General features: G+C 44.2%; 1 protein-coding gene across 5 annotated transcripts in view; it reads left to right on the plus strand.

Annotated features, from left to right (window-relative positions):
* Positions 1-24,052, plus strand: part of sh3pxd2aa (SH3 and PX domains 2Aa) — a 315,062-nt gene that overhangs the window by 96,641 nt on the left and 194,369 nt on the right. For all 5 annotated transcript variants that reach the window (XR_011882687.1, XR_011882688.1, XR_011882689.1 and 2 more), the window contains exon 4: positions 23,626-23,702. Coding sequence is in view for 2 of the 5 variants with exons in the window: in XM_072239102.1 (XP_072095203.1) it covers positions 23,626-23,702 (77 nt within the window). In the remaining 3 variants the exon portion in view is untranslated. The remainder of the gene's footprint in view (positions 1-23,625; positions 23,703-24,052) is intronic.

Below are 24,052 nucleotides of genomic sequence, written 5' to 3' on the forward strand. Positions count from 1 at the left end.
AAACCCCTTGCTCTAGGGAGATGCTAACTGATATTTGGGAAGTTAAAATCTCCCACCACGATGACCCTGTTATTATTACACTTTTCCAGAATCTGTCTCCCTATCGGCTTCTTGATGTCTCTGTTACTATTGGATGGTCTATATATATAAAAAAAAACACCCAGTAGAGTTATTGACCCCTTCCTATTTCTAACTTCCACCCTTAGAGACTCAGTAGATAATCCCTCCATGACTTCCTCCTTTTCTGCAGCTGTGGCACTATCTCTGATCAACAGTGCCATGCCCCTGCCCCTTTTGCCTCCCTCCCTGTCCTTTCCGAAACATCTAAAGCCTGGCACTCCAAGTAGCCATTCCTGCCCCTGAACCATCCAAGTCTCTGTAATGGCCTCATCATCATAGCTCCAAGTACTGATCCACGCTCTAACCTCATCCGCTTTGTTCATGATGCTCCTTGCATTAAAATAGACACATCTCAAGCCATTAGTCTGAGTGTATCCCTTCTCTATCACCTGCCTATCCTTCCTCTCACACTGTCTACAAGCTTTCTCTATTTGTGAGCCAACCACCCCTTCCTCCATCATATGTCATGAAATTTGTTGTCCTTACAGATAACAGACAAATTATGAAGTGCAGTAAGTATAAATATATTGATTAGCTAAATAAGTACTGCAAAAATAGTAATGAGATGGTGAGGTTGTGTTCATGAGTTCAATGTCCAGTAAGAAATCAGATGGCAGAGGGGAAGAAGCTGTTCCTGAGTCATTGAGTGTGTGCTGCCTTCCTGATGGTAACAATTGAGAATAAGGCATGACCTGGTTGGTGGAGGTCTTTAGTAGTGGATGCCACCTTTTTGAGGCATCGCTCCTTGAAGATACCCTCAGTACTACAGAGGGTAGTCCCCTTGATGGAGCTGACTAAGATTACAACTTTCTGCTGCCCTTTTTGATCCTGTGCAGTAGCCCACCCCATACCAGACGGTGATGCAGACATCTGGAATGCACCGTATATCTCTAGAGATTTGCAAGTGTCCTTGGTGACATATGAAATCTCCTAATGAAATGTAGCCACTGCCGTATCTGCTTTGTAGCTGTATCGATATGTTGGGTCCAGGATAGATCCTCAGAGATATTTAAACCCAGGAATTTAAAATTGCTTACTCTTCCCACTTCTGATCCCTCTGAGTACAGGGGTGTGTTTTCTTGTCTTGCCCTTTCTAAAGTTCACAACCTGATCTTTTGTCTTACTGTTGTTGAGTGTTACAATGATTACCCCTTCGTAATAATAACCAGAAAGGGAATCTGTATTGACCTACGAGTACCTTTATTGTCTCAATGGAAGAATATGTGAATTTATACAACCAAATACCTGTGTACACGCCTAGGTTTTCCTGACCTTCCACAAGCAGAAAAAGAATAGCCTAACCTGTGAGTTAGGTGACCCCCTTTGTCACTGCTTTCCCTCTGTAATCTTTGCTGCCCTCTGACTCTTCAACAGTGTGCACACCCAGACTTGCGTATCCTTTTTGGGAACTTGTCTTTACCGACATCCTGATCCACATGGCTTCCAGCTCTGTTTTCAGGCTTCCCATTTTGAACCCACGGTGGATCCCAGGTACCTACATTCCATTGACTGTTTCTCCTTCTGAATTCTACGTGCCAGCCTCTCCACTAAATGAAGATAGCTGCAGGCCCTGTCTCAGTCTCTGCCACAGCTCTGGGCCTCACTCTCCTTCGCCTGCCATGGATCTGTCTGACATTTCATCCTCAGCCAGATCCATGCCTTCAACCGCCAGTCTTTTGCCTGTCTGGAGACCATGGCTTCTGCCACCACCTCTTGGACATTGACTTGATTGGATGACTCCAGATCACAGATCTTGCCGCCTCCAGCTCCAGGTGCCTTCAGAGCATAGATACCGGCGCCGCCAACTCTGGTTCCAACGACTCCGGATGCTTTCAGAATGCAAATTACTTGGTGTCTGGCTCTGGCTTCAGCCCCAACCTTGCTGCCTTCACCTCCAGGCTGAGATCTTCCTTGCTGCTGCCTGTCTGGGTCCCCTTTCCCTACCACTTCACCACTTCTCCCCACCTTCTCTTAGGTCCTCAGGGCCTCTCTCTCCCACCCCACCTTCCCTGAACACTCCAACCCTTCTCTCTCCTCTGACGCCACCAACTCTTCTCCCCCCTCTGATCCCAGCTCTAATCCTGTTGTGTCTTCACCATTCTTCAGACTTTACCCTCTCTGAGGTGAAACATTCTGTCCTCAGCAAGGTCCTTACCTTTGTCTCCCTTTGCCTGCACTTCAGAGGGTTCTGCACTCACCACGACGCTGAGCTCTTCTTCTTTCGCCACCGTGTTCAAGACCACTTCTTTGGCAAGGATTCCCCACCCCTCACTAATTTGGTAAGAGTTCCCTCCTGTCTCCAACCCTTCTCCTCTTCTCGGACACTTCACTCTGAGTCTTTGCCTGCATCTGGATCTTTTAATCTCTAATTGCTGACAAGACATCAACTGGCTCAACTTCAGCACTCCTTTCTCCACCTCAAACTTTGTCCCCTCTGAACGCATTGCCCTCCACTCTCTTTGCACCAATCTCAACCTTGTCATCAAACCTGCAGTCAAGTGGGTGCTGTTGTAGTATGACAGACTGACGTGAGGTTAGACGGCAATGCTCAGACACTTACTTTTACTTACCCCTTGAAAAGGATCGTACTCCAGCCGGTCAGGCCACTTTCTCCTGCACCATCATTAACCTCATCAGTTGAGATCTTCCATACACTGCCGCCAACCTCAGTTTCCTTACCCTGCACTGCTTGTTCCCACCTCCTACCCATGATGCATGAACATGACTGTCTGGGTAGGCCCATTGTCTCTGTCTGAACTCGTGACCACATACTTCAACTCTATTCTATTTCCCCATCGGTTCGGTTCCTTCCCATCTACATCCGTGACACATGACATGCTGTTGGTATCCTCAGCTTTAAATTCTCTTGCCCTGACTGCCTCATTTTCACAATGAATGTCCAATCCCTATACACTTCTATCCCCCATCAAGAAGGTCTTGAAAAAAATCTAACCAGTTTCCCTCCACCATCACCCACCTCTGTTTGGTGGAACTGGTCCTCACCTTCAATAATTTCTCCTTCTGCTCCTTTCACTTTCTCCAAACCTGAGGGGTATCCATGGGTACCTTCATGGGCCCCAGCTATGCCTGCCTTTTTGTTGGCTACGTGGAACAGTTCATGTTCCAAGTCTTCCCTGATAATGCTCCAACTCTTTCTACACTACATTGATGACTGCATTGATGCTGCTTCATGCACTCTTCCTGAGCTCATCAGCAACATTCACATAGATCTAATCCTCACTGTTTCCAGCTTCATGTCATCATCATCATGCTGTCATCATGGATGACCACAACTAAACACAATATTCCAAATGTGACCTTATTCAATATCTTGTACATTGGCAAATTAGTGCCCATGTTAGAGCATAGCACGTCACAGCATAATACAGACCCTTCAGGTTTTTAAAATTCCCCTGAAGTACCTGCCCCTACCACCACCCCTGGTTGGCAATTCCATGCACCCACCGTGTAATAAACTTTGCTCTGACATTCTTCCTATACTCCCTATACTTTTCTCCATTCACCTTAAAATTGTGCCTGCTTATATTAGCTATTTCTACACTCAGAGAAAGTCTCTGGCTATCCACTCCATCTATGCTTCTTATCATCTTGTATACCTCTAACAAGTCACCTCTCATCTTCCTTCACTCCAAAGAGAAAAAAAATTACAAATGATAGGTTCCTAGAACATACCCCTGATGAACACCACTGGTCACCAAATCCAGACAGAATACTCAACATCTACGACCATCCTCTGCCTTCTGTGAGCAAGCCAATTCTGTATCCACACAGCCAAATTTTCCTGGATCTCATGCCTTCTCGCTTTTTGAATGAGAAACCCTGTCAATTGCCTTAGTAAAATCTATATGCAGTGGCATGCAAAAGTTACGGCACCCTGGTCAAAATTTCTGTTACTGTGAATAGCTAAGCGCGTAAAAGATGAACTGATTTCCAAAAGGCATAAAGTTAAACACATTTCTTTAATATTTTAAACAAGAAAACTTTTTTATTTCCATCTTTTACAGTTTCAAAATAATATAAAAGGAAAAGGACCCGAAGCAAAAGTTTGGGCACCCTGCATGGCAGTGCTTAGTAACACCCCCTTTGGCAAGTATCACAGCTTGTAATTGCTTTTTGTAGCCAGCTAAGAGTCTTTCCATTCTTGTTTGGGGGATTTTCACCCATTCTTCCTTGCAAAAGGCTTCTAGTTCTGTGAGATTCTTGGGCCATCTTGCATGCACTGCTCTTTTGAGGTCTATCCACAGATTTTCGATGATGTTTAGGTCAGGGGACTGTGAGGGCCATGGCAAAACCTTCAGCTTGCGCCTCTTGAGGTAGTCCATTGTGGATTTTGAGGTGTGTTCAGACATCCTCTTTTCATCTTCAGCTTTTTTACAAATGGTGTGATGATTGCTTCCAGAATTTGCTGGTGTTTAATTCAATTTATTCTTCCCTCTACCAGTAAATGTTCCCCGTGCCACTGGCTGCAACACAAGCCCAAAGCATGATCGATCCACCCCTCGTGTTTAACAGTTGGAGAGGTGTTCTTTTCATTAAATTCTGCACCCTTTTTTCTCCGAACATACCTTTGCTCATTGCGGCCAAAATTCAGCGTCAGAAGTTTGCAAAGGAACATCTAAACAAGCCTGATGCATTTTGGAAACAAGTCCTGTGGAATGATGAAGTTAAAATAGAACTTTTTGGCCGCAATGAGCAAAGGTATGTTTGGAGAAAAAAGGGTGCAGAATTTCATGAAAAGAACCCCTCTCTAACTGTTAAGCACGGGGGTGGATCGATCATGCTTTGGGCTTGTGTTGCAGCCAGTGGCACAGGGAACATTCTAGAGGGAAGAATGAATTCAATTAAATACCAGCAAATTCTGGAAGCAAGCAACGCACCCTCTGTAAAAAAGCCGAAGTTGAAAAGAGGATGACTTCTACAACATGATAATGATCCTAAGCACACCTCAAAATCCACAATGGACTACCTCAAGAGGCGCAAGCTGAAGATTTTGTCATGGCCCTCACAGTCCCCCAACCTAAACATCATTGAAAATCTGTGGATAGACCTCAAAAGTGCAGTGCATGCAAGACGGCCCAAGAATCTCACAGAACTAGAGGGCTTTTGCAAGGAAGAATGGGCGAAAATCCCCCCAAATAAGAGTTGAAAGACTCTTAGCTGACTACAAAAAGCATTTACAAGCTGTTATACTTGACAAAGGGGATGTTACTAAGTACTGACCATGCCGGGTGCCCAAACTTTTGCTTCGAGCCCTTTTCCTTTATTGTTATTTTGAAACTGTAAAAGATGGAAATAAAAAAGTTTTCTTGCTTAAAACATTAAAGAAATGTGTCATCTTTAACTTCATGCCTTTTGGAAATCAGGTCATCTTTTACTTGCATAGCTATTCACAGTAACAGAAATTTTGACCGGGGTGCCCAAACTTTTGCATGCCACTGTACACCACATATAATGCTCTAACTTACATAGAATAGTACAGCACAGTACAGGCCCTTCGGCCCACAATGTTGTGCCGACCCTTAAACCCTGCCTCCCATATAACCTCCCGCCTTAAATTCCTCCATGTACCTGTCTAGTAGTCTGTTAAATTTCACTAGTGTATCTGCCTCCACCACTGACTCAGGCAGTGCATTCCATGCACCAACCTCTCTCTGGGTTAAAAAAAAAACCTTCCTCTAATATCCCCCTTGAACTTCCCAATCCTTACCTTAAAGCCATGTCCTTTTGAATTGAGCAGTGGTGCCCTGGGGAAGAGGCGTGGCTGTCCACTCTATCTATTAATATCTTGTATACCTCTATCATGTCTCCTGTCATCCTCCTTCTCTCCAAAGAGTAAAGCCCTAGCTCCCTTAATCTCTGATCATAATGCATACTCTTGAAACCAGGCAGCATCCTGGTAAATCTCCTCTGTACCCTTTCTAATGCTTCCACATCCTTCCTATAGTGAGGCAACCGGAACTGGACACAGTACTCCAAGTGTGGCCTAACCAGAGTTTTATAGAGCTGCATCATTAACTCGTGACTCTTAAACTCTATCCCTCGACTTATGAAAGCTAACACCCCATAAGTTTTCTTAACTACCCTATCTACCTGTGAGGCAACTTTCAGGGATCTGTGGGCATGTACCCCCAGATCCCTCTGCTCCTCCACACTACCAAGTATCCTGCCATTTACTTTTTTTTTTGGCATGTGCGTCTGTGCATGTGCATCTGCGTGTGTGTGCGATGTTGGCAGGACGGTGTCTTTTTCATGCTTTTACAAGAGCGAGAGTGAGAGAGACTGTGTGGCGCGCCACTCCTCACACAGACATATTGCAGTATTTTTCCCTTTATTTTACGAGGTCGAGTTGTGATCTCAACACTCAACTTGGCACGGATGGAAAGCGTTCTCGGGAGTGGCCCCGACTGGATTCGAACCCGGGAACCTCCGTTCCAGAGTCTGGCGCTGATGTCATTGCACCATCAGCTGGCCCTTCCTGCCATTTACTTTATACTCTGCCTTGGAGTTTGTCCTTCCAAAGTGCACCACCTCACACTTCTCTGGGTTAAACTTCATCTGCCGCTTCTCAGCCCACTCCTGTATCCTATCATGTCTCTCTTTGGCAATCCTCTACACTATCCACAACACCACCAACCTTTGTGTCGTCTGCAAACTTGCCAACCCATCCTTCTACCCCCACATCCAGGTCGTTAATAAAAATCACAAAAAGTAGACGTCCCAGAACTGATCCTTGTGGGACACCACTAGTCACAACCCTCTAATCCGAATGTACTCCCTCCACCACAACCCTCTGCTTTCTGCAAGCAAGTCAATTCTGAATCCACCTGGCTAAACTTCCCTGGATCCCATGCCTTCTGACTTTCTGAATGAGCCTACCGTGTGGATCCTTGTCAATGCCTTACTAAAATCCAGGTAAATCATATCCACTGCATGCCTCATCTATATGCCTGGTCCCCTCCTCAAAGAACTCTATCAGGCTTGTTAGACACAATTTGCCCTTCACAAAGCCATGCTGACTGTCCCTGATCAGACCATAATTGTCTAAATGCCCATAGATCGTATCTCTAAGAATCTTTTCCAACAGCTTTCCCACCACAGACGTAAGGCTCACTGGTCTATAATTACCCGGACTATCCCTACTACCATTTTTTTGAACAAGGGGACAACATTCGCCTCCCTCCAATCCTCTGGTACCATTCCCGTGGACAACGAGGACATAAAGATCCTAAGCCAGAGGCTCAGCAATCTCTTCCCTCACCTCGTGGAGCAGCCTGGGGAATATTCCGTCAGGCCCCGGGGACTTAATGTATTTTAACAACTCCAACATCTCCTCTCCCTTAATATCAACATGTTCCAGAACATCAGCCTCACTCATATTGTCCTCACCGTCATCAAGTTCCCTCTCATTGGTGAATACCGAAGAGAAGTATTCATTGAGAATTTCATCAACGTATTTTGTCACATCCTCGATAAATGCCAGCATGTCAAAAGCTGACTTCACCAACTGGTCTACTTGTGTTGATGCTTTAAGAGAACTATGAAGTTGTACTCATAGAACCCTTTGTTTTATGGTACTTTCCAGGGCCCTATGCACTGTCAAAGTCCTATGCTCTTTTGTCTTCCCATAATGCAGTTCATTGCACTGATATGAGTTAAACTCCAATTGTCATTCCTTGGTTTACTTACCCAGCTGATCACGATCCATCTGTAACTCGAGATAATCGTCTTTACTATCAAAGACACCACTTGTTTTAGTGTCATCGCAAAAATACGTACTTATATTTTCATCCAATTCATTGATATGGATGACAATTAGCATTGGGCTTAGCACTATTCTCTGTGAAACACAAATAGCCATGGGCCTCCAGTTCAAGAAACAACTTCTACCTTCTCTGACGAAGTGTCTCGGCCCGAAACGTCGACTATACCTCTTCCTATAGATGCTGCCTGGCCTGCTGCGTTCACCAGCATTTTTTGTGTGTGTTGCTTGAATTTCCAGCATCTGCAGATTTCCTCATGTTCTACCTTCTCCCTCTACTTCCTACCTCATGTTAATTCTGTATTTAGTAAGCCAGCTCTCCCTGGATATCATACAATCTTCCAAAGCAGCTTACCATGTGAACCCTTACAAAGTCCTCCATATGGACCATCTCTAACACTCTGCTCTCTTTGGCCTTGGTTACTTCTTCAAAAGATCATACTGTGAGTCATGATGTCCATTGCACAAAGCAGTGATGTATGCTGCTAATCAACCCTCATCTTAACAAATACTTGTTAGGCTTATTGGTGTATAGTTCCCAGAATTTTCTTTTGTATGATTAGTGGAAATATGACATCAATTCTAAACGTATCTATCAGTCAAGCGCTGCTGCTCAATTACCAATGTGTCTCAAGGTTTGAAACAAAAGAGACTGCAAATGTTGGAATCTGGAACAAGAACCTGAATGCTAGAAGAACTTAACGGGTCAAGCAGCATCTGTGAAGGCAAAGGGTGTAAGACAATGTTTCGGATCAAGACCCTGCATCAGGAATTCCTTAAATCTTTTTTTCTCCATGTTACGTTTTGTTTTGTTTCTCCAAAATAAGCCTTGAAATTTGTATTCAGATCACCTGCCTCATGGTTGGTACAGTTTTCCACATTTGCAGCCAGGTGGAGTTTAAAGCTGTCATTTTATCATCTAGCTACAGTGTCCATGATCAGTTCCTACTCTGTTTTGGTTCTCCACATGCTCTATGGCTAGTCAAAGCTACAGGAATAACATTTGTTCCACTAATCGAATATTCAAAGTTCAGTTTTTATGCAAATAGTGCAGCAAATGATTGAGAAGTCTGCTGGCATGCTGTCCTCAGTTGTAAGGGGTTTGGAATATAATAGAATGGGAGTTCTTTTGTAGCTTTACCAAGTGCTGGTGAGACCATATCTGGAGTACTGCATACAGTTTTCATTTCGGTAGTCAAGGAAGGATTTACTCTGGACTTTGATAAGGCTTTTGACAAGGTCCCATGTGAAAGGCTGGTCCTTTGAGATCATAGGTAAGTTGGCAAGTTGTATTCGAAGATAGTTTGGTAACAGAAGGCAAAGGGTAACAGTGAAGGGTTTTATAATTGGAAGCTGGTCTTCAGTGATATCCCATGAAGACTTGCAGGGATACTTGCTATTCATAGCTTGGCTTCATGGACGAAGATTTAGGAAGGGGGCTGCCCACGTCTGCTGCAGGTTCGCTGGTGGCTGACGAGACCAATACGGGACAGGCAGGTCCAACCACAGCGGCTGCAAGAGAAATTCTGTTCTGGGTTTGGTGCTGCTGTGTCATGGTTCTTCCTCCTCCTCCTTTTGTCCTCAATGCCAGCCCTGCATGCGTTCTCGAAGGAGGAGACAGACTGGTGAATGGTGTGTTGCCAGGCCTTGTGATCGGAGACTAGGTTAGACCACTGGCACCAATGTGACAGGCACCAAGGGATTTCTTCAGAGAGTCCTTGTACCTCTTCTTCAGTGCCCCTCTGTCACGGTGGCCAGTGGAGAGTTCACCATACAGCACAATCTTGGGCAGGTGAAGATCCTCCATCCTGGAGACATGCCCTGCCCAGTGCAGCTGTGTCAACAGCATGGCCTCGATGCTGCTGACCTCTGCCTGTTCGAGGACTTCGAAGTCACTCCAGTGGATATTGAGGATGGTGCGGAGGCAGCGCTGGTGGAATCGCTCAAGGAGTTGTAGGTGGTGACGGTAGGTGACCCACGACTCGGAGCCGTACAGGAGGATGGTCAGTACAACGGCTCTGTACACACTGATCTTTGTCCCTTTCTTCAAATGCTTGTTGTTCCAGACTCTCTTGTACAGTGCTGTTTGCCTTTGCCAGTCTGTTGTCAATCTTGTTGTCAATCTTGGCATCTGATGAGATGGTGCACTCCAGGTAGCTGAATTGGTGGACTGTCTTCAGCTCTACCTCACCGATAGTGATGCGGTGAGGGTGGTAATCTTCCCGAGGTGCGGGCTGATGGAGAACTTCTGTCTTCTTCAAGCTGACTTCCAGTCCAAAGAGCTCGGCGGCCTCTGCGAAGCAGGATGTTATACGCTGCAGGGCTGTCTCTGTGTGGGCAACAAGGGCAGTATTGTCGGTGAAGAGTAGCTCTCGGATGAGTTGCTCCAGTGTCTTGTTGTGGGACCGTAGTCGCCTCAGGTTGAACAGGCTGCCATCGTCCTCGTCATCAAGGTCTTCTGTGGCCCTTTCGAGCATCATGCTGAAGAAGATGGTGAAGAGAGTTGGCGCGAGGACGCAGCCTTGCTTTATTCCGTTGCCTATTGGGAAAGGTTCTGAGAGGTCGTCATTGTGTCTGACTTTGCCACTCTGATCTTCACTTAGCTGGATGACCATGCTGAGGAACCTTGGGGGGCATCCCAGTCGTTCCATGATTTGCCATAGACCTTCCCTGCTTATGGTGTTGAACACTTTGGTAAGGTCGACAAACGTCACGTACGATCCCTTGTTCTGTTCCCTACATTTGTCTTGGAGCTGCCTAAAAACAAATACCATGTCAATGGTGCTCCTGTTGGCTCTGAAGCCACACTGGCTCTCTGGGAGGTGTTCTTCTGCAATGATGGGCACCAATCTGTTCAGGAGTACTCTTGCGAGGATATTTCCTGCAATAGAGAGAAGAGTTATCCCTCGCTAGTTGGAGCAGTAGGACCTTTCCCCTTGTTCTTATGCAGGGCAATGATGACTGAATCACGGAGGTCCTGTGGTAGTTTACCTTGTTCCCGGCAGCAGACAAAGTTTGGTGTGTAATGCCGGGCCCCTATGCTTCCAAATCTCAGGTGGGATTCCATTAACTCCCGCTGCCTTGCCACTTTTCAGCTGCGCTATGGCCTTGACAGTCTCTTCTAGGGTTGGAACCTTGTCCAGTTCTGTTTTCTCTGGCTGTTGTGGGATGCGATGAATTGCTGTGATTTAGACCATTTGGTTGGCACTGAATAGAGTCTGGAAATGTTCCGACCACCGGTTCAGGTTGGATGCCTTGTCTGTGAAGAACGCCTGTCCGCCTGTACTGCACAAGGGACTCTGGACCTGATGCGAAGGGCCGTACACCGCTCTCAGGGCTTCATAAAGCCCTCTGTAGTCACTGGTGTCTGTGCAAAGCTGAGTTCTCATTGTGAGGTTGGTCCACCATACGTTCTGACTCTCTCAAAACTTGCACTGGAGGTTGCTGCATACAAGGCGGAAGGCTGCTTTCTTATCAGGACAAGACGGCTGAGCAAGGTGCGCCTGGTGGGCGGATCTCTTTGCCAGCAATTCTTGGATCTCCTGGTTGTTTTCATCAAACCAGTCCTTGTTCTTCTTTGTAGAAAACTCTAAGACTTCTTCAGAGGTTTGCAGGATGGTGGTTTTTAGGTGTTCCCAAAGCACTTCTGGAGAGGAGTCTGTAGGGAAACTGGGATCCTGAATCTTCAAGTGAAGATTCATCTGAAAGTCAGCTTTCACTTCAGCTGACTGGAGGTTGCCAACCTGAAACTTCTTCCTTGGAGCGCCTCCTGTCTTTGGCTTGAAATGGAGACTGAGTTTGCAGCAGACAAGACAATGGTCCGTATGACGCTCTGCGCTGGGCATCACTCTGGTGAATAAGATGTCCTGAAGGTCTCTCTGGCGTACCAAGATGTAGTCTGTGAGGTGCCAATGCTTGAACTGAGGATACATCCAGGTTGTCTTCAGACTGTCTTTCTGCCGGAAAGTGGTGTTAGTGATGGTGAGTTGCTACTCCGCACAAAACTCTAACAGAAGGCGTCTGTTGTCGTTGCAGTTTCCGACACCATGTTTGCCAAGTACTCCTTTCCAGGCTTCTGAATCTTGGCCTACTGTGGCATTGAAGTCGCCAAGGATGAAGACCTTGTCATCTGCAGGGGCATTCCGTATGAGGTTGCGCAGATCAGTGTAAAACTTGTCCTTTTCTGCAGGATCCACTTGAAGAGTGGGGGCGTACACGTTGAAGAGTGTAGCATGCTGCTTGGTTCGAAGTGGGAGGCGCATGGAGATGATACGGTCGGAGTGACCCGTTGGCAATTTTTCAAGTTTGAAAACAATGGAGTTCCTGACCATAAAGCCAATGCCAGAAAGGTATCTCTCAAGTCTCTAGCTTGCCTGACCAGTAGAGGGTGTAGCCGGCGCCATGTTTTTGAATGTTGCATTCCTTTGGGAAGCGGACTTCACTGAGAGCAGCGATGTCGACATTCAGTCTTGAAAGTTCATGTGCATCTAGACCGGATCGTCGTTCTGGGCGACCACTATCTGCTGTATTGAGCATGGTTCTGAAGTTCCAGCATGCGAGCTTTTAGTCCTTGCACTCCTTGTGAGGCAGGTGTGCACCTTTTCTTTTTTGTTGTTGGACCGCATTTGAGGATGCCCATTGACCTTGGCTAGCCAACTGGGCGATGGAAACGAGCTTTGGTTAGGCCACCTTTTCTAGACTCCTCTCCGCGTGGAGCAAGCAGTGCTGTCCCTAGAGAAGGCTGCTTGGTCGTTCAGGGTACTGCCGAATGATATCGTCGTCTTCGGGGTCAACATCAGACAACCCATACTCCTGAACCGCCTGCACGCAGGATTGGAGCTGCAGCTTCCAGTGTCATCTTCCACCTGCCGTTTTCACCCCTTTCCCATCGCTGCAGGGCTTGATGAATGGTTGGGCAGGATGGTCATAGACGTGGGCGTGTCCTTCGGCCTGTGCAATGGTATTTTAGGTGGAGTGCAGTGTGTGCGGTACTGGCCCCGCCGTTTACACCCGGGGTTCATCTGCCATAGCCTAGCAAGCTGGGACGGTGACAGTGAGGTCCTCGGGTCATAGGAGTTACGTCGGAGTGTCCTTCTCCTAGGTGGATGGCCTGACAAGGCTAATGAGCCCCACCTCCCTGGGTTTGGATTCAGAGTTGTCCTTCTCTTAGGCTGGCTGCCAACCAAGGCTAACGAGCCCAGCCTTAACCCATCCAGTTATACCGCCGGACACTCAGTCGCGCCATGACGTAGCAAGCTCGGTGGAAACGGGGGGCACTGATTAGAAGATGTTGCTACGGGCGCAGTAATGTGGGAGAGGGCATTTGCAGTGGCCTCCTGCCTAGCAGGCCAGACAGTGACCGCATGGCGATCACTACACCAGGAAAGGAGAGGTGATGTATTGCGCGTTCACTTTCCCTGGGTGAGCGGGATGTCAGGCCCAGAGCTCACCCATCCCGCCCTTGCTATTAGTCCTGCACATTAGAACACAGAACAGTACGGCACAGGAGCAGGCCTCTCAGCCCATGTGCTGTGCTGAACTAATTAAATGCCTAACTAAACTGATCCCCCCTGGCTATGTGCTATCCATATCCCTCCATTCTCTGCATGCCCATTTTCTGTCTATGAGCCTCTTGAACACCTCTACTGTATTTTGTCTCCACTACCATCTCTGGCAGTGCATTCCAGGCAGCCTCCATTGTCTGTACATCTCCACTGAACTTACAATCCCACCCTCTGGTATTGGACATTTTGACCCCAGAGAAAAGATGTTGCCTGTCTACTCTATCATAATCTTATAAACTTCAGTTACGTCTCCCTTCAGCCTCCACCACTCCAGCGAACACAACCCAAGTTTGTCTCAGCTTTCCTCATTGCATATGCCTTCTAATCCAGGTAGCATCTTGGTAAATTTCTGTATGTCAGAGCCACACATGAAACATACTGGAGGAACTCATTAGGTCAGGCAGCATCTATGGAAAGGAATAAAGAGTTGATGTTTGGACTGGAAAGGAAGGGTGAAGAAGCCAAAAAAAAAGGTATGGGAAGGGGCAGAAATGCAAGCTAGAATGTGATAGATGAAGGAGTAGGTAAGTGGATGGAAAGTGGGTATGAAGTGAGAAGCTGGGAGGTGATTGGTGGAAAAGATAAAACTTGTCAGAGTGCAAGACAAGTTTTTCACTGTAAATCTGTACACAATATTCCAATTCCAAAGCCTCCACATCCTTCTTATAATGGGGCCGACCAGAATTGAATACAATATTCTAGGTGCTGCCTGAGTTTTATAAAGCTGCACATTCCAAATTCTTGAATTCAGTGCCTCCATTAACTTAGGCAAGCATGCCATATGTTTTCTGTACTACCCCAGCAACCTGTGCAGTGGTGTTTCTGAGATATAGCAGGTATGGCACATGCCCTGGGCGCCACTTGAAGGGGGGCGCCACTGAGCAGTTTCTATTAAAGTCAGACAAGCCATCCTCGGATAGTGAAAAAAGAACTTTCTTCAGATGTATGATCTGTCTTTGATTATCATGGGCGAGAAGCACTAGGATGGCCTTATTTCAAAGCATTGTGTAAGAAGACCATGAAACGTTTTTTCACGAAGAAAAGGAAAGTGGAGCTGAAGGACGGAAGAGATGAAAGTTGGAGGCGGAGGAAGCCAAGAAGTTGAGCAAGTGCTTCATGCCCTTCTTTGAAAAGCCCGGAACAAGTAGTTCGACATGTTCCACGGAGTCGTCTGCACCTGCTACAAGTTTGTTAGAATCTGAAGGTGGATCAAGTACAAATGCGTCACAAGCCGAGGAGGAAGTCAAGTCAGATAAATCCGAGTATGACAAAGTTAAGAGTGAGGCTGCCACAGAGAATGTAGACATGACAGGAGGGGAAGACGATGGTGGTGGTGGTGATGTTGAGTTTATTGGTGAGATTTTACCTAACAAGATTGAACCTGACGACACTGAACCTAGTGAACTGGATGGTGTCAAAGAGTTTCGAACTGTTATACCTGAAGTGATTGAACAGCATGACATTGGACTTCTGAAGTTCGACAAGGATACTGGAAAAGCAATTCTGCCTGATGTGTTGAGAACAGAAATAATAAAGCTGGGTTTGAAGTATTTCCAGAACACATGATATAGTCCGCAAAGTGCTGTGCTACCTAGTAAGCCTAGCCCTAATCAGACCGCTTTATCCAGCTCCCCACCCACCCTGTTATACCTAAAAAGTTATCTCCACCTATTACTGTAATCATATCCTGTCTCTCAGTCAGTGCCAGCGCTGCAGTTTTCCTGAACGAATTTCTCTGCTTCTGCAGCAGTAGTAAAGAACTTGTTTTTTCCTATCCACGTGAAGCGTAGAACTGCTGGATAAGCGAGTGTATACCTCGCGTTGACTTTTTGTAGCATTTTCTGAGCCGTAGTAAATGCCCTCCATTTTTTCAGCCAATTCTCTGGATATATCTGGAAAGAAGGAAACTTTGCATCCCTCCCACTCAACTCCTCTCTTTGCTTTGGCCGCTTGCAGCACTTTCTCTCTGGCCAAAGAGCACAAGAATCGTATCAGGACCAGCCTTGGAGGGGGTGGGGTGGTGGGTGGTGGGTGGTGATGCTCTCCCGGCCTAGGAGTCAGGGCCCGATGCGCCCTCTCAATCTCAAACTCTGCGTTCAGTTCCATGCCAAATCCTTCGGACATGATTCTTTGCATACACTTAATCAGACCACCCGTTTCCACACCCTCCTTTAGACCGATCAGCCTGACGTTGCTGCGTCGGCTCCTGTTCTCAAGCTCCTCGACACGGTTCCACAACAGGTCCAAGCGTTTATTATTCTGCTCGTTGGCACCCACCAGTTGCACAGTGGTGTCCTCCACACTAAACAGGTGGCCCTCAGCTTCCGTCAGCCTCTCTTGAATGGCATTGACGGAGTTCTTCAACTCCATTGTTGTTTCCTTAATCATAGATACATCAGCAGCCGCACGAGTAGAGTGAAACTCATATGACTAACCTCGCCCAGTAAATTCTCCATGTTGGAGTCTTGGTCTGTCTGTGTCATTAGTGCGGCTTGAACTTCGGATTGTGGGCTCTGTCTTGTAGCCACGCGGCCCATTGTAGCGCTATTAGAAGGTCTTGACATCGTACAGAGTTATCTCACAAAGTTGATATTAGCACTTTTAGTGAAGAAAACAGTTTCTAACTGCGGGACAGCTGTATCTGGACAAGGCAGGATAAAGATGCTCTAATTAATATTATTTCATGGTGGGTTGTCGGAGCTTCGCTAACATGCGGCCATCTTGCCCGGCACCCACGTGACTCCCCCATGAGCATGATTAAGTTCTTTGAGGAGGTGACAAAGCATGTTGACGAAGATAGATTAGTGAATATGGTATATTTGGATTTTAGTAAGGCGTTTGATAAGGTTCCCCAAAGTAGGCTTATTCAGAAAGTCGGGATGTGAAGGATTCAAGAAATGTGGCTGTGTGGATACAGAGCTGGCTTGCCCATAAAGGAAGAGGGTGGTTGTAGATGTATTCTTCCTAGAGTTCAGTGACCAATGGTGTTCCACAGGGATCTTTCCTAGGATCCCTGCTCTTTGGAATTTTTTAATTGGCTTGGATAAGGAAGTGGAAGGGGTGGGGGTTTATTAAGTTTACAGATGATATGGAGTTGTAGATAGTGAGGAGAGTTGTTGTAGGTTGCAACGGGACACTGACAGGATGCAGAGCTGTGTTGAGAATTGACAGATGGAGTTTAGTTGGGCGAAGTATGAAGTGATTCATTTTGGAAGTCGAATTTGAAGGCAGAATACAAGGTTAATGGCAAGATTCTTGGCAGTGTGGATGAACAGAGGTCCATGGGATCCACATACATAGATTCCTCAAAGTTGCTACCCAAGTTGATAGGATATTAAGAAGCTGTATGACGTGTTGGCCTTCATTTGTTGGGGGATTGAGTTTATGAGCTGTGAGATAATGTTACAACTTTATAAAATCATGGTTAGACCACACTTGGAATGTTATGTTCAGTCCTGGTTGCCTTATTTTACGAAGGCTGTGGAAGCTTTAGAGAGGGTGCAGAGGGGATTTACCAGGATACTCTTTGGACCAGAGGGCATGTCTTATGAAGATAAGTTAAGTGAGTTAGGGCTTTTCTCTTTGGAGTGAAGAAGGGTGAGAAGTTAGTTGATGCAAGTGTATAAGATAAGAAGTACAGACTGAGTGGATAGCCGGAAACATTTTTCCCTGGGCGTAAATGGCTAATACAAAGGGGCATAATTTTAAGTGGATTGCAAGAAGGTATATAGTGATGTCAGAGGTAAGTTCTTTACACACAGAAGCAGGTATGTGAAACGTCCTGCCAGGAAAATACATTAGGGACACTTAAGACACTCTTAAGTGGGTGATGGAAAATTGGAGGACTTTGTAGGAGGGAATGGTTAGATTGATCTTAGGGCAAGTTAAAAGGTTGGCATAACGTCATTACCCGAAGGGCCTGTACTGTGCTGTAATGCTCAATGTTCTATATATCACCAATACAGATCCCTGTGGAACACCATTAGACACAATCCTGTAACCAAATGGCTACCTTTTGTCTTCTGTGATTTGGATATGAATATAGAGGTATGGTTGGAAAATGTGATGATGCAAGTGTGTTGGTAGTGTTGATCATGTTGAGACAGTAGTCACAGACTACAGAATAATATGGTGGTAAATTGGATGCTAGTAAATGAAAGACAGAATCTAAATCTTATGTGCAAGTTGAATCATTTTGGGAGGCCCAATATGGTTGGGACATACAGTATACTATAAATGGTAAGGCCCAACAGGAAGACCTTGATATAAAGTCCACAGATTCTAAAAGTGTCAGTACAGGTCAATAAAGCAGTAAAAAGGCATACTGGATAGTGCTTGACCTGTTGAGTTCCTCCAGCATTTTTTTGTGTGTTGCTCTGGATTTCCAGCATCTGCAGACTTTCTTGTGATTTACTAGAATGTTGTTTTGGATGGTGTGTTTAAGTTATGATGAGAAACCTTGGAGCTGAGGGAGCTGAGGAAGCTGAAAGAATACCTGATAAGTGTACCCAAAATTATGAAAGGCACAGATAAGATGGATAGTGAGAAAGTTTTCCCTGTTGCAGGGTCTAAGAACAGAGGATGTGTGAGAAGAGATCTGATGAAAAAAATCATGAGAAAATGATTGAATCTGAAGTGCAGAGAAGGTGGGTGAAGGATTATGGTCTATTTTTAACAGTCTATTAAGCCATCCAGCCTCATCCTGTGAGAAGAGTTCCCGCTGTTCCATCAACAGCCAGGTCTGCTACCTAAGGAATCTGGTTGTTCTTGGTCTCCTTATTGCCTTTGAGCTTTTTTTCCATTCAGAAGATAAGGACATTATTTGTTAAAAGAGTAAGTACTGTTCTGAACTAAATAACATGACAGGCCACTTATGAGCTAGTTAGGGGTCAACGGTTGTGGATCTCATATCAGAGGTAAGCCAAATAGGAAAGGAAATATGTTATTCTTGTTCTGAAGGATGTTAAGGAAACAGATGGCGTTTTGTGACAAATGCTGATTTCATGATGACCATTGCTAGTAGTAATATTTCATTCGCGATTTAATTTCTTGAAGCTAAAATCTTAGTTTCTTTGGTGAGATTTAAATACTCATTTTGTGATCAGTAGATTGGACCTTTGCATATTAATTCAGTAACTTAATCACAGCATGATTTTACCCTTTCTTTTGCGCATTCGTTAATTGGCATTCTTTGCTGTTTGTGTCTGTGACATTTTACCTCCCATTATTAATTCCCTTGTCATAGCTGTATTTGATATTTTTCCACTTTATATTTGGAAACTTCACCAGTCAAGTTACACTCTCTTATGCTTCATCATGCAACCCATATCCCAATCAACTTTTAAATTTTATCCTTTTGGATTATTAACCTTTCCATGGTCCAACAGCCTTCAACTATTAATTATTATTTTCAACAACTTTAAGCACAGATGAAAAACTTTTTCTACAGTTTTCAGTCCTGAACCGAGGTTTAATCCTAATCTCAGTTGTTGTCTGTGGAAATTGTGCCCATTCTCCCAGTATACTATTAGATGCTCCTATTTCCCCCACATCCCAAAGATATGGTGTTTGGTAGATAGTAGGAATATCAAGGCCAAGTTGATGCATATCAGTGAGGGAATAGGTTACAGGGAAATAAGTGAAGAATAGAATTGATAAGATTGCTTTGAGATGACATTTATTTATTCAACCAAATGGCCACACACCATGTTGAAAGAAAATGAAATACGAGTCTGGTTGCAGACTTGGAATTGCATATTCATTTTGAGAACAACAAATTTATTATATTACAATCTCCATTCAGCAATTTTTCTTATGAGGTTGCTATTTAGTTTTGTCAGATTATGTGCAATCACGGAAAATACCAGCATCAAAAAGTCAGTCCCAGTATAGGGCTGTGACCTGACACATTGACTATCTGTTTCCCTCTATTGGGAGTTCCTCCAGCAGTTTGTTTTTTATTTTTCCCTCATTGTTGTCTGTAGTTTCTAAAGTCTGCAAGATACCTTGTTCCCTGATTGGGTGCACAATATATTTTTCAGAAAATTGTGTTAAACTATCTTGATGAACTTGTCTTCAAGGCTGTCTTTTTCGATTGCTTTGCCTATTATTTATGAAGATCAATGTTGTTCAGAATTGTCTCCAGTGTTGTGTCCCTAGTTTAATTGAAGAGAATAGATGGGCAAGTTTCCAGAACTTCAGGATTTGGCAGCTGAGGGGATGAGAACAGTTGTGGAGATTATGGAAATTGGCAATGAGTTAGAGACCAGATTTGGAGAAATGCGGGCTCTTTTTAGGGTGTCATGGATAGATTTTTAAAAACAAGGGTGTAAATATTTTAATTTGGAGTCTGACTAGATCAAGAATACATTACATAGCAGTTACAATGTAGTCTCCTTTGCTGCCAGTCTTCTGTGCAAGCAGCATCTCAGTGCTCTTCTGTAATGTCACTTATCTGTTTCCAATTAGTTACCTCACTCCTAGGTAATACGTTAAGTGCTGAGTGTCTCTGCCACAGTTACCCAGTTACCACTTTGCATACCGCAAGGTTTGGTTGAAGAAACGTGCTATTTCAAATAAGGTGTTTAATTTTATATTTAGTTTTTGACATATGTCTCCTTATTCTTGACCCTTCAATCACCTTAATAATCTTTTCTACTTCATTGCTAATTATCCCCTCCCCCCACCCTCATGACCTGCTATCACCTTCGTATTTCTCCCTTTGGCTCCCCATTTCCCTCGTTTATTCGATGGTCTACTGTCATCTCTTCCTTGTCAGATAACTTTTTCAGCTCTTTGCTTTCCCCACGTATCATCTACCAACTTCTCACATTAGCAACCAGGACTTTTGCATTCTTAACTGTAGTCTGTATAGGGTTTGCTGCAGAGTAACAATAAAGTAGTGTTATTTCCTCAAAGAATTCGAACAGATTTGTCAGGCAAGATTTTCTTATAAAGAAACCATGCTGACTTTGGCCTATTTTACCATGTGCCTCCAAGTACTCCGAAACCACATCCTTAACAATTGACTCCATCATCTTCCTAACACTGAGGTCAGGCTAACTGGCCCGTTATTGTCTTTCTTCTGCCTTCTTCCCTCTTGAAGAGTGGGGTAACATTTGCAATTATCCAGTCCTCTGAAACCATTCCAGAATCGAGTGATTCTTGAAATATCACTGCTAATGCTTCCATAATCTCTTCAGCTACCTCTTTCAGAACTCTGGGGTGTAATCCATGTGGTCCAGGTGACTTACTTCAGACCTTTCAGTTTCCCAAGCACCTTTTCCCTAGTAATAGCAACTGCACTCACTCTTGCCCCCTGACACTCGAATTTCTGACACACTGCTAGTATCTTCCATTGTGAAGACTTACGCCAAATACTTATTCAATTCGTCCGCCATTTCATCGTCCCCCATTACTACCTCTCCAGCATCATTTTCCAGTGGTCAAATATTTACTCTGATCTCTCTTTTACTCTTTATATATCTGAAAAAACTTGATTTATTCTGTGTGATATTGTGGGATCAGTTACCTTCATATTTCATCTTCCCCTCCTCAACCCCATGGCTTTTTTTAGTTGCTTTCTGTTGTGTTTTTTTAAGTTTCCCAATTCCAGCAATCAGTCCAGCAAACCTCCAACTTAAGTCATGTTTTGGTAATTATTCTTCCATCAACTATGTGTCATCAACTCATCTGCCTTGTTTGTTGTGTGTTTGTTTCATTGAGGTATGTTATTAAGCAAAGCTAGATTCAGGTTATACATCTGCTTTCTAAATTTTATTTTCTTGCATTTTAAACTCTTTTATTTGTCTTATGTTCACTTTAAACCTCTGCTATGGCCCTGGAGTTTGTTGTAGAACAGAGAGACCTTGGAGTACGTGTGCATGGTTCCCTGAAAATGGAGTCTCCGTTAGACAGGATATGAAGACAGCTTTTGGCATGCTGGCCATCATAAGTCAGGGCATTGAGGATAATAAACATTGGGAGAATATGGTAAAATAGGATGCTGGCAAGGCTGCATTTGGGCTATTGTGTTCAGTTTTGGTTGCCAGGCTATAGGAAGGATATTAATAAAGTGAAAAGTATGCAGGAAAGATTTACAAGAACATTGTTAGGTCTTGAGGGACTGAGCTGTAAGAAGAGATTTGACATGTTAAGACTTAATTTCTTAGAGTATAGGAGACTGAGAGGTGATCTTACAGAGGTGTATATAATCCTGAGGGTAGAGATAGAATGAATGCACAAAGTCCTTTTCCTAGGGATGGGGAATCAAAGTTTAGGATAAGAGGGGAAAGAATTAATAGGAATTTGTGGAACAAGTCGTTCAAACTCAAATACATAAAGGATGGGATCTTTGTGGAATGAGCTGTCAGAGGAATTGGTTGAGGCAAGTACGATAACAGCTTTTAAAAGACAGCTGAACAGATAACATTGATTGGAAATATTTAGAAGGCTATGGGCAGGCACTGGCGAATGGAACCTAACATGGATAGATCGTCTTTGGCATGGATGATGCATAGATGCTGTCTAATCCTATGAACTCTGTTCTCCCTTCTGATTTTATGCTCAGTTTACCAATACCTTGCCAAACCACTTTATTCCTAATACAAGAAGGCTCTGCAGATACTGGAAATCTTAGAGCAACACAAACACCAATAAATTATGGAGGAGCCCAGCAAGTCAGGCAACCTCAAAAGGAGGGGAATATTTATTGCTAAAAGTTTGGAACTGAAACTTCAAGTATGCTTTTCTGTCTCTAAGGATGATGCTGGACCTGCTGATTTTTTCCAACATTTTTTGTTTTAGTTCATAATTTCCTTCAGATTCTAACTTTTATTGAGAAAGAAAATTTCCTCTGCACTTCAAGTATACACCAGACTTTGTAAATATCCTGACTGTAGATGCCTGTGGTTTTAGACTTCTAGCTTCCCAGTTCCTGGTATGCACTCCACCTTCTTTAGCTTTGATGAGGTCTGGGGTTGGCAGTGATGGAGGTGGTGTATTTTGGGCTGTGGTCTGAAATGTTTCTTCAGTTTGTTTGCAAACCCTGTGGTTTTCCACAAATTATTCCAATATTCTGCGATTGATGACTCCACATAATGTTTTATTTTTGAATTCCACAAAGTGCCTTTAACTTGACATTTCAGTTTGTTCGAGTTTTTGAGTCTAGTGTCAAATAGATCTAAATGGCCTGAATTGATCTTTCCACTTAAATATAAAACCGGTAAACTGCTTGCATAAATCTTCCTTCAAGCAATTTGTTTGTAGTTTTATTTTAGTAAAGATAAAGATTAACAGATTAACTTGATTTGTCACATATACATTGAAACTTAGTGAAATGTATTGTTCGCATCAAATCAAATCAGTGAGACTGTACTGTGGGTGCAGCCCACAAGTGTCAACATTCTTCCGGCGCCAGTATAGCATACCCACAACTTGCTAACTCTAAACTGTACAGCTTTGGAATATGTGAGGAAACTGTCAAACCCGGGGGAAACTCACATGGTCACTGGGAGAATGCACAGACTTCTTACAGTAAGAGGTGGGAATCAAGCCCCAATCCGTGATCACTGGTGCTGTAAAGCAATTGCGATAACCCTTACACCACTGTGCTGCCCATAGTATCATCTTGTTATAAGTTGTGTTATTTAGTTTGTTTGGTTCCTTACTGTCTTTACATACCTCCAGTCCTCTCTGCAACACACTCGCATTTTTGTGTGTAACATGCTATAAGGTTTCACTGCCAAGGCTAACGTAATGGCTTCTATGTAATGTTCCACTGCTAAGGTAATGGTTTCTCTGTAGCAGCAATGTCTGGGTTATGACTAGAGATAACAGGGCATGTTAACCAATGAGGGGATGTTGTTCTTTCTTGTGCGTCTGGGAGCCGGGATTTCACAGTCTTTCGTCGGGGAGCGATGGAGAGAGTTGGTAGACCACTGGATGGAGTGGACTGAGGACCGAGGGTCCGAGAGCTGATTGGGATTTTTACTTTAGGTAGAAACTTTTTATCTAGAGCAAAAATGATTTTCGATTTATGCGCACTGTATTTCAAAGATGGAAGAAAAGTGTTACTGGATTTTGACTAAAGCAGTGTCTTTGAAGTGTGTTGATGAACTTAAATTGTTGACATAACAGACACTGTCTTGCTTTAATTTTCAGGAAAAATTCTCTTCAAAAGAAGCCATGTGAGAGATGTGGCTATGAAGCGACTGAGACCCATTGATGAATATTGCAGGGTAAGAAAGTAATGAACACCAGCCCTTGCATGTTTTATAATGCATTCTTACCCTTGGAGTTTCACTTAATGATGATGATTTGACCTTCAGGACCACCTCAATATTTTGTACATCTGGATGTTTGTCTCTTTTGAGACATTATTATAGTGAAAAGGAGATAAAGAAATGCAAGCTTTTAAAACAAAAATATTTTAATCCTTTAGTTCAACCTGAAGGTGCAGTCTGGGTTTCCTCCTTAGGTTTCAGTTTTTTACCCATGCAGGATCTATCTGTTTCCTTAAGGTTGTCATAAATGGGGAGTGGGTGGTTGTGTAGTGGAGATAAGCTTCCACTACACTACCTCTTAAATG

The sequence above is a fragment of the Mobula birostris genome, chromosome 21 (genome assembly GCF_030028105.1).
Source record: "Mobula birostris isolate sMobBir1 chromosome 21, sMobBir1.hap1, whole genome shotgun sequence".
NCBI lineage: Eukaryota > Metazoa > Chordata > Chondrichthyes > Myliobatiformes > Myliobatidae > Mobula > Mobula birostris.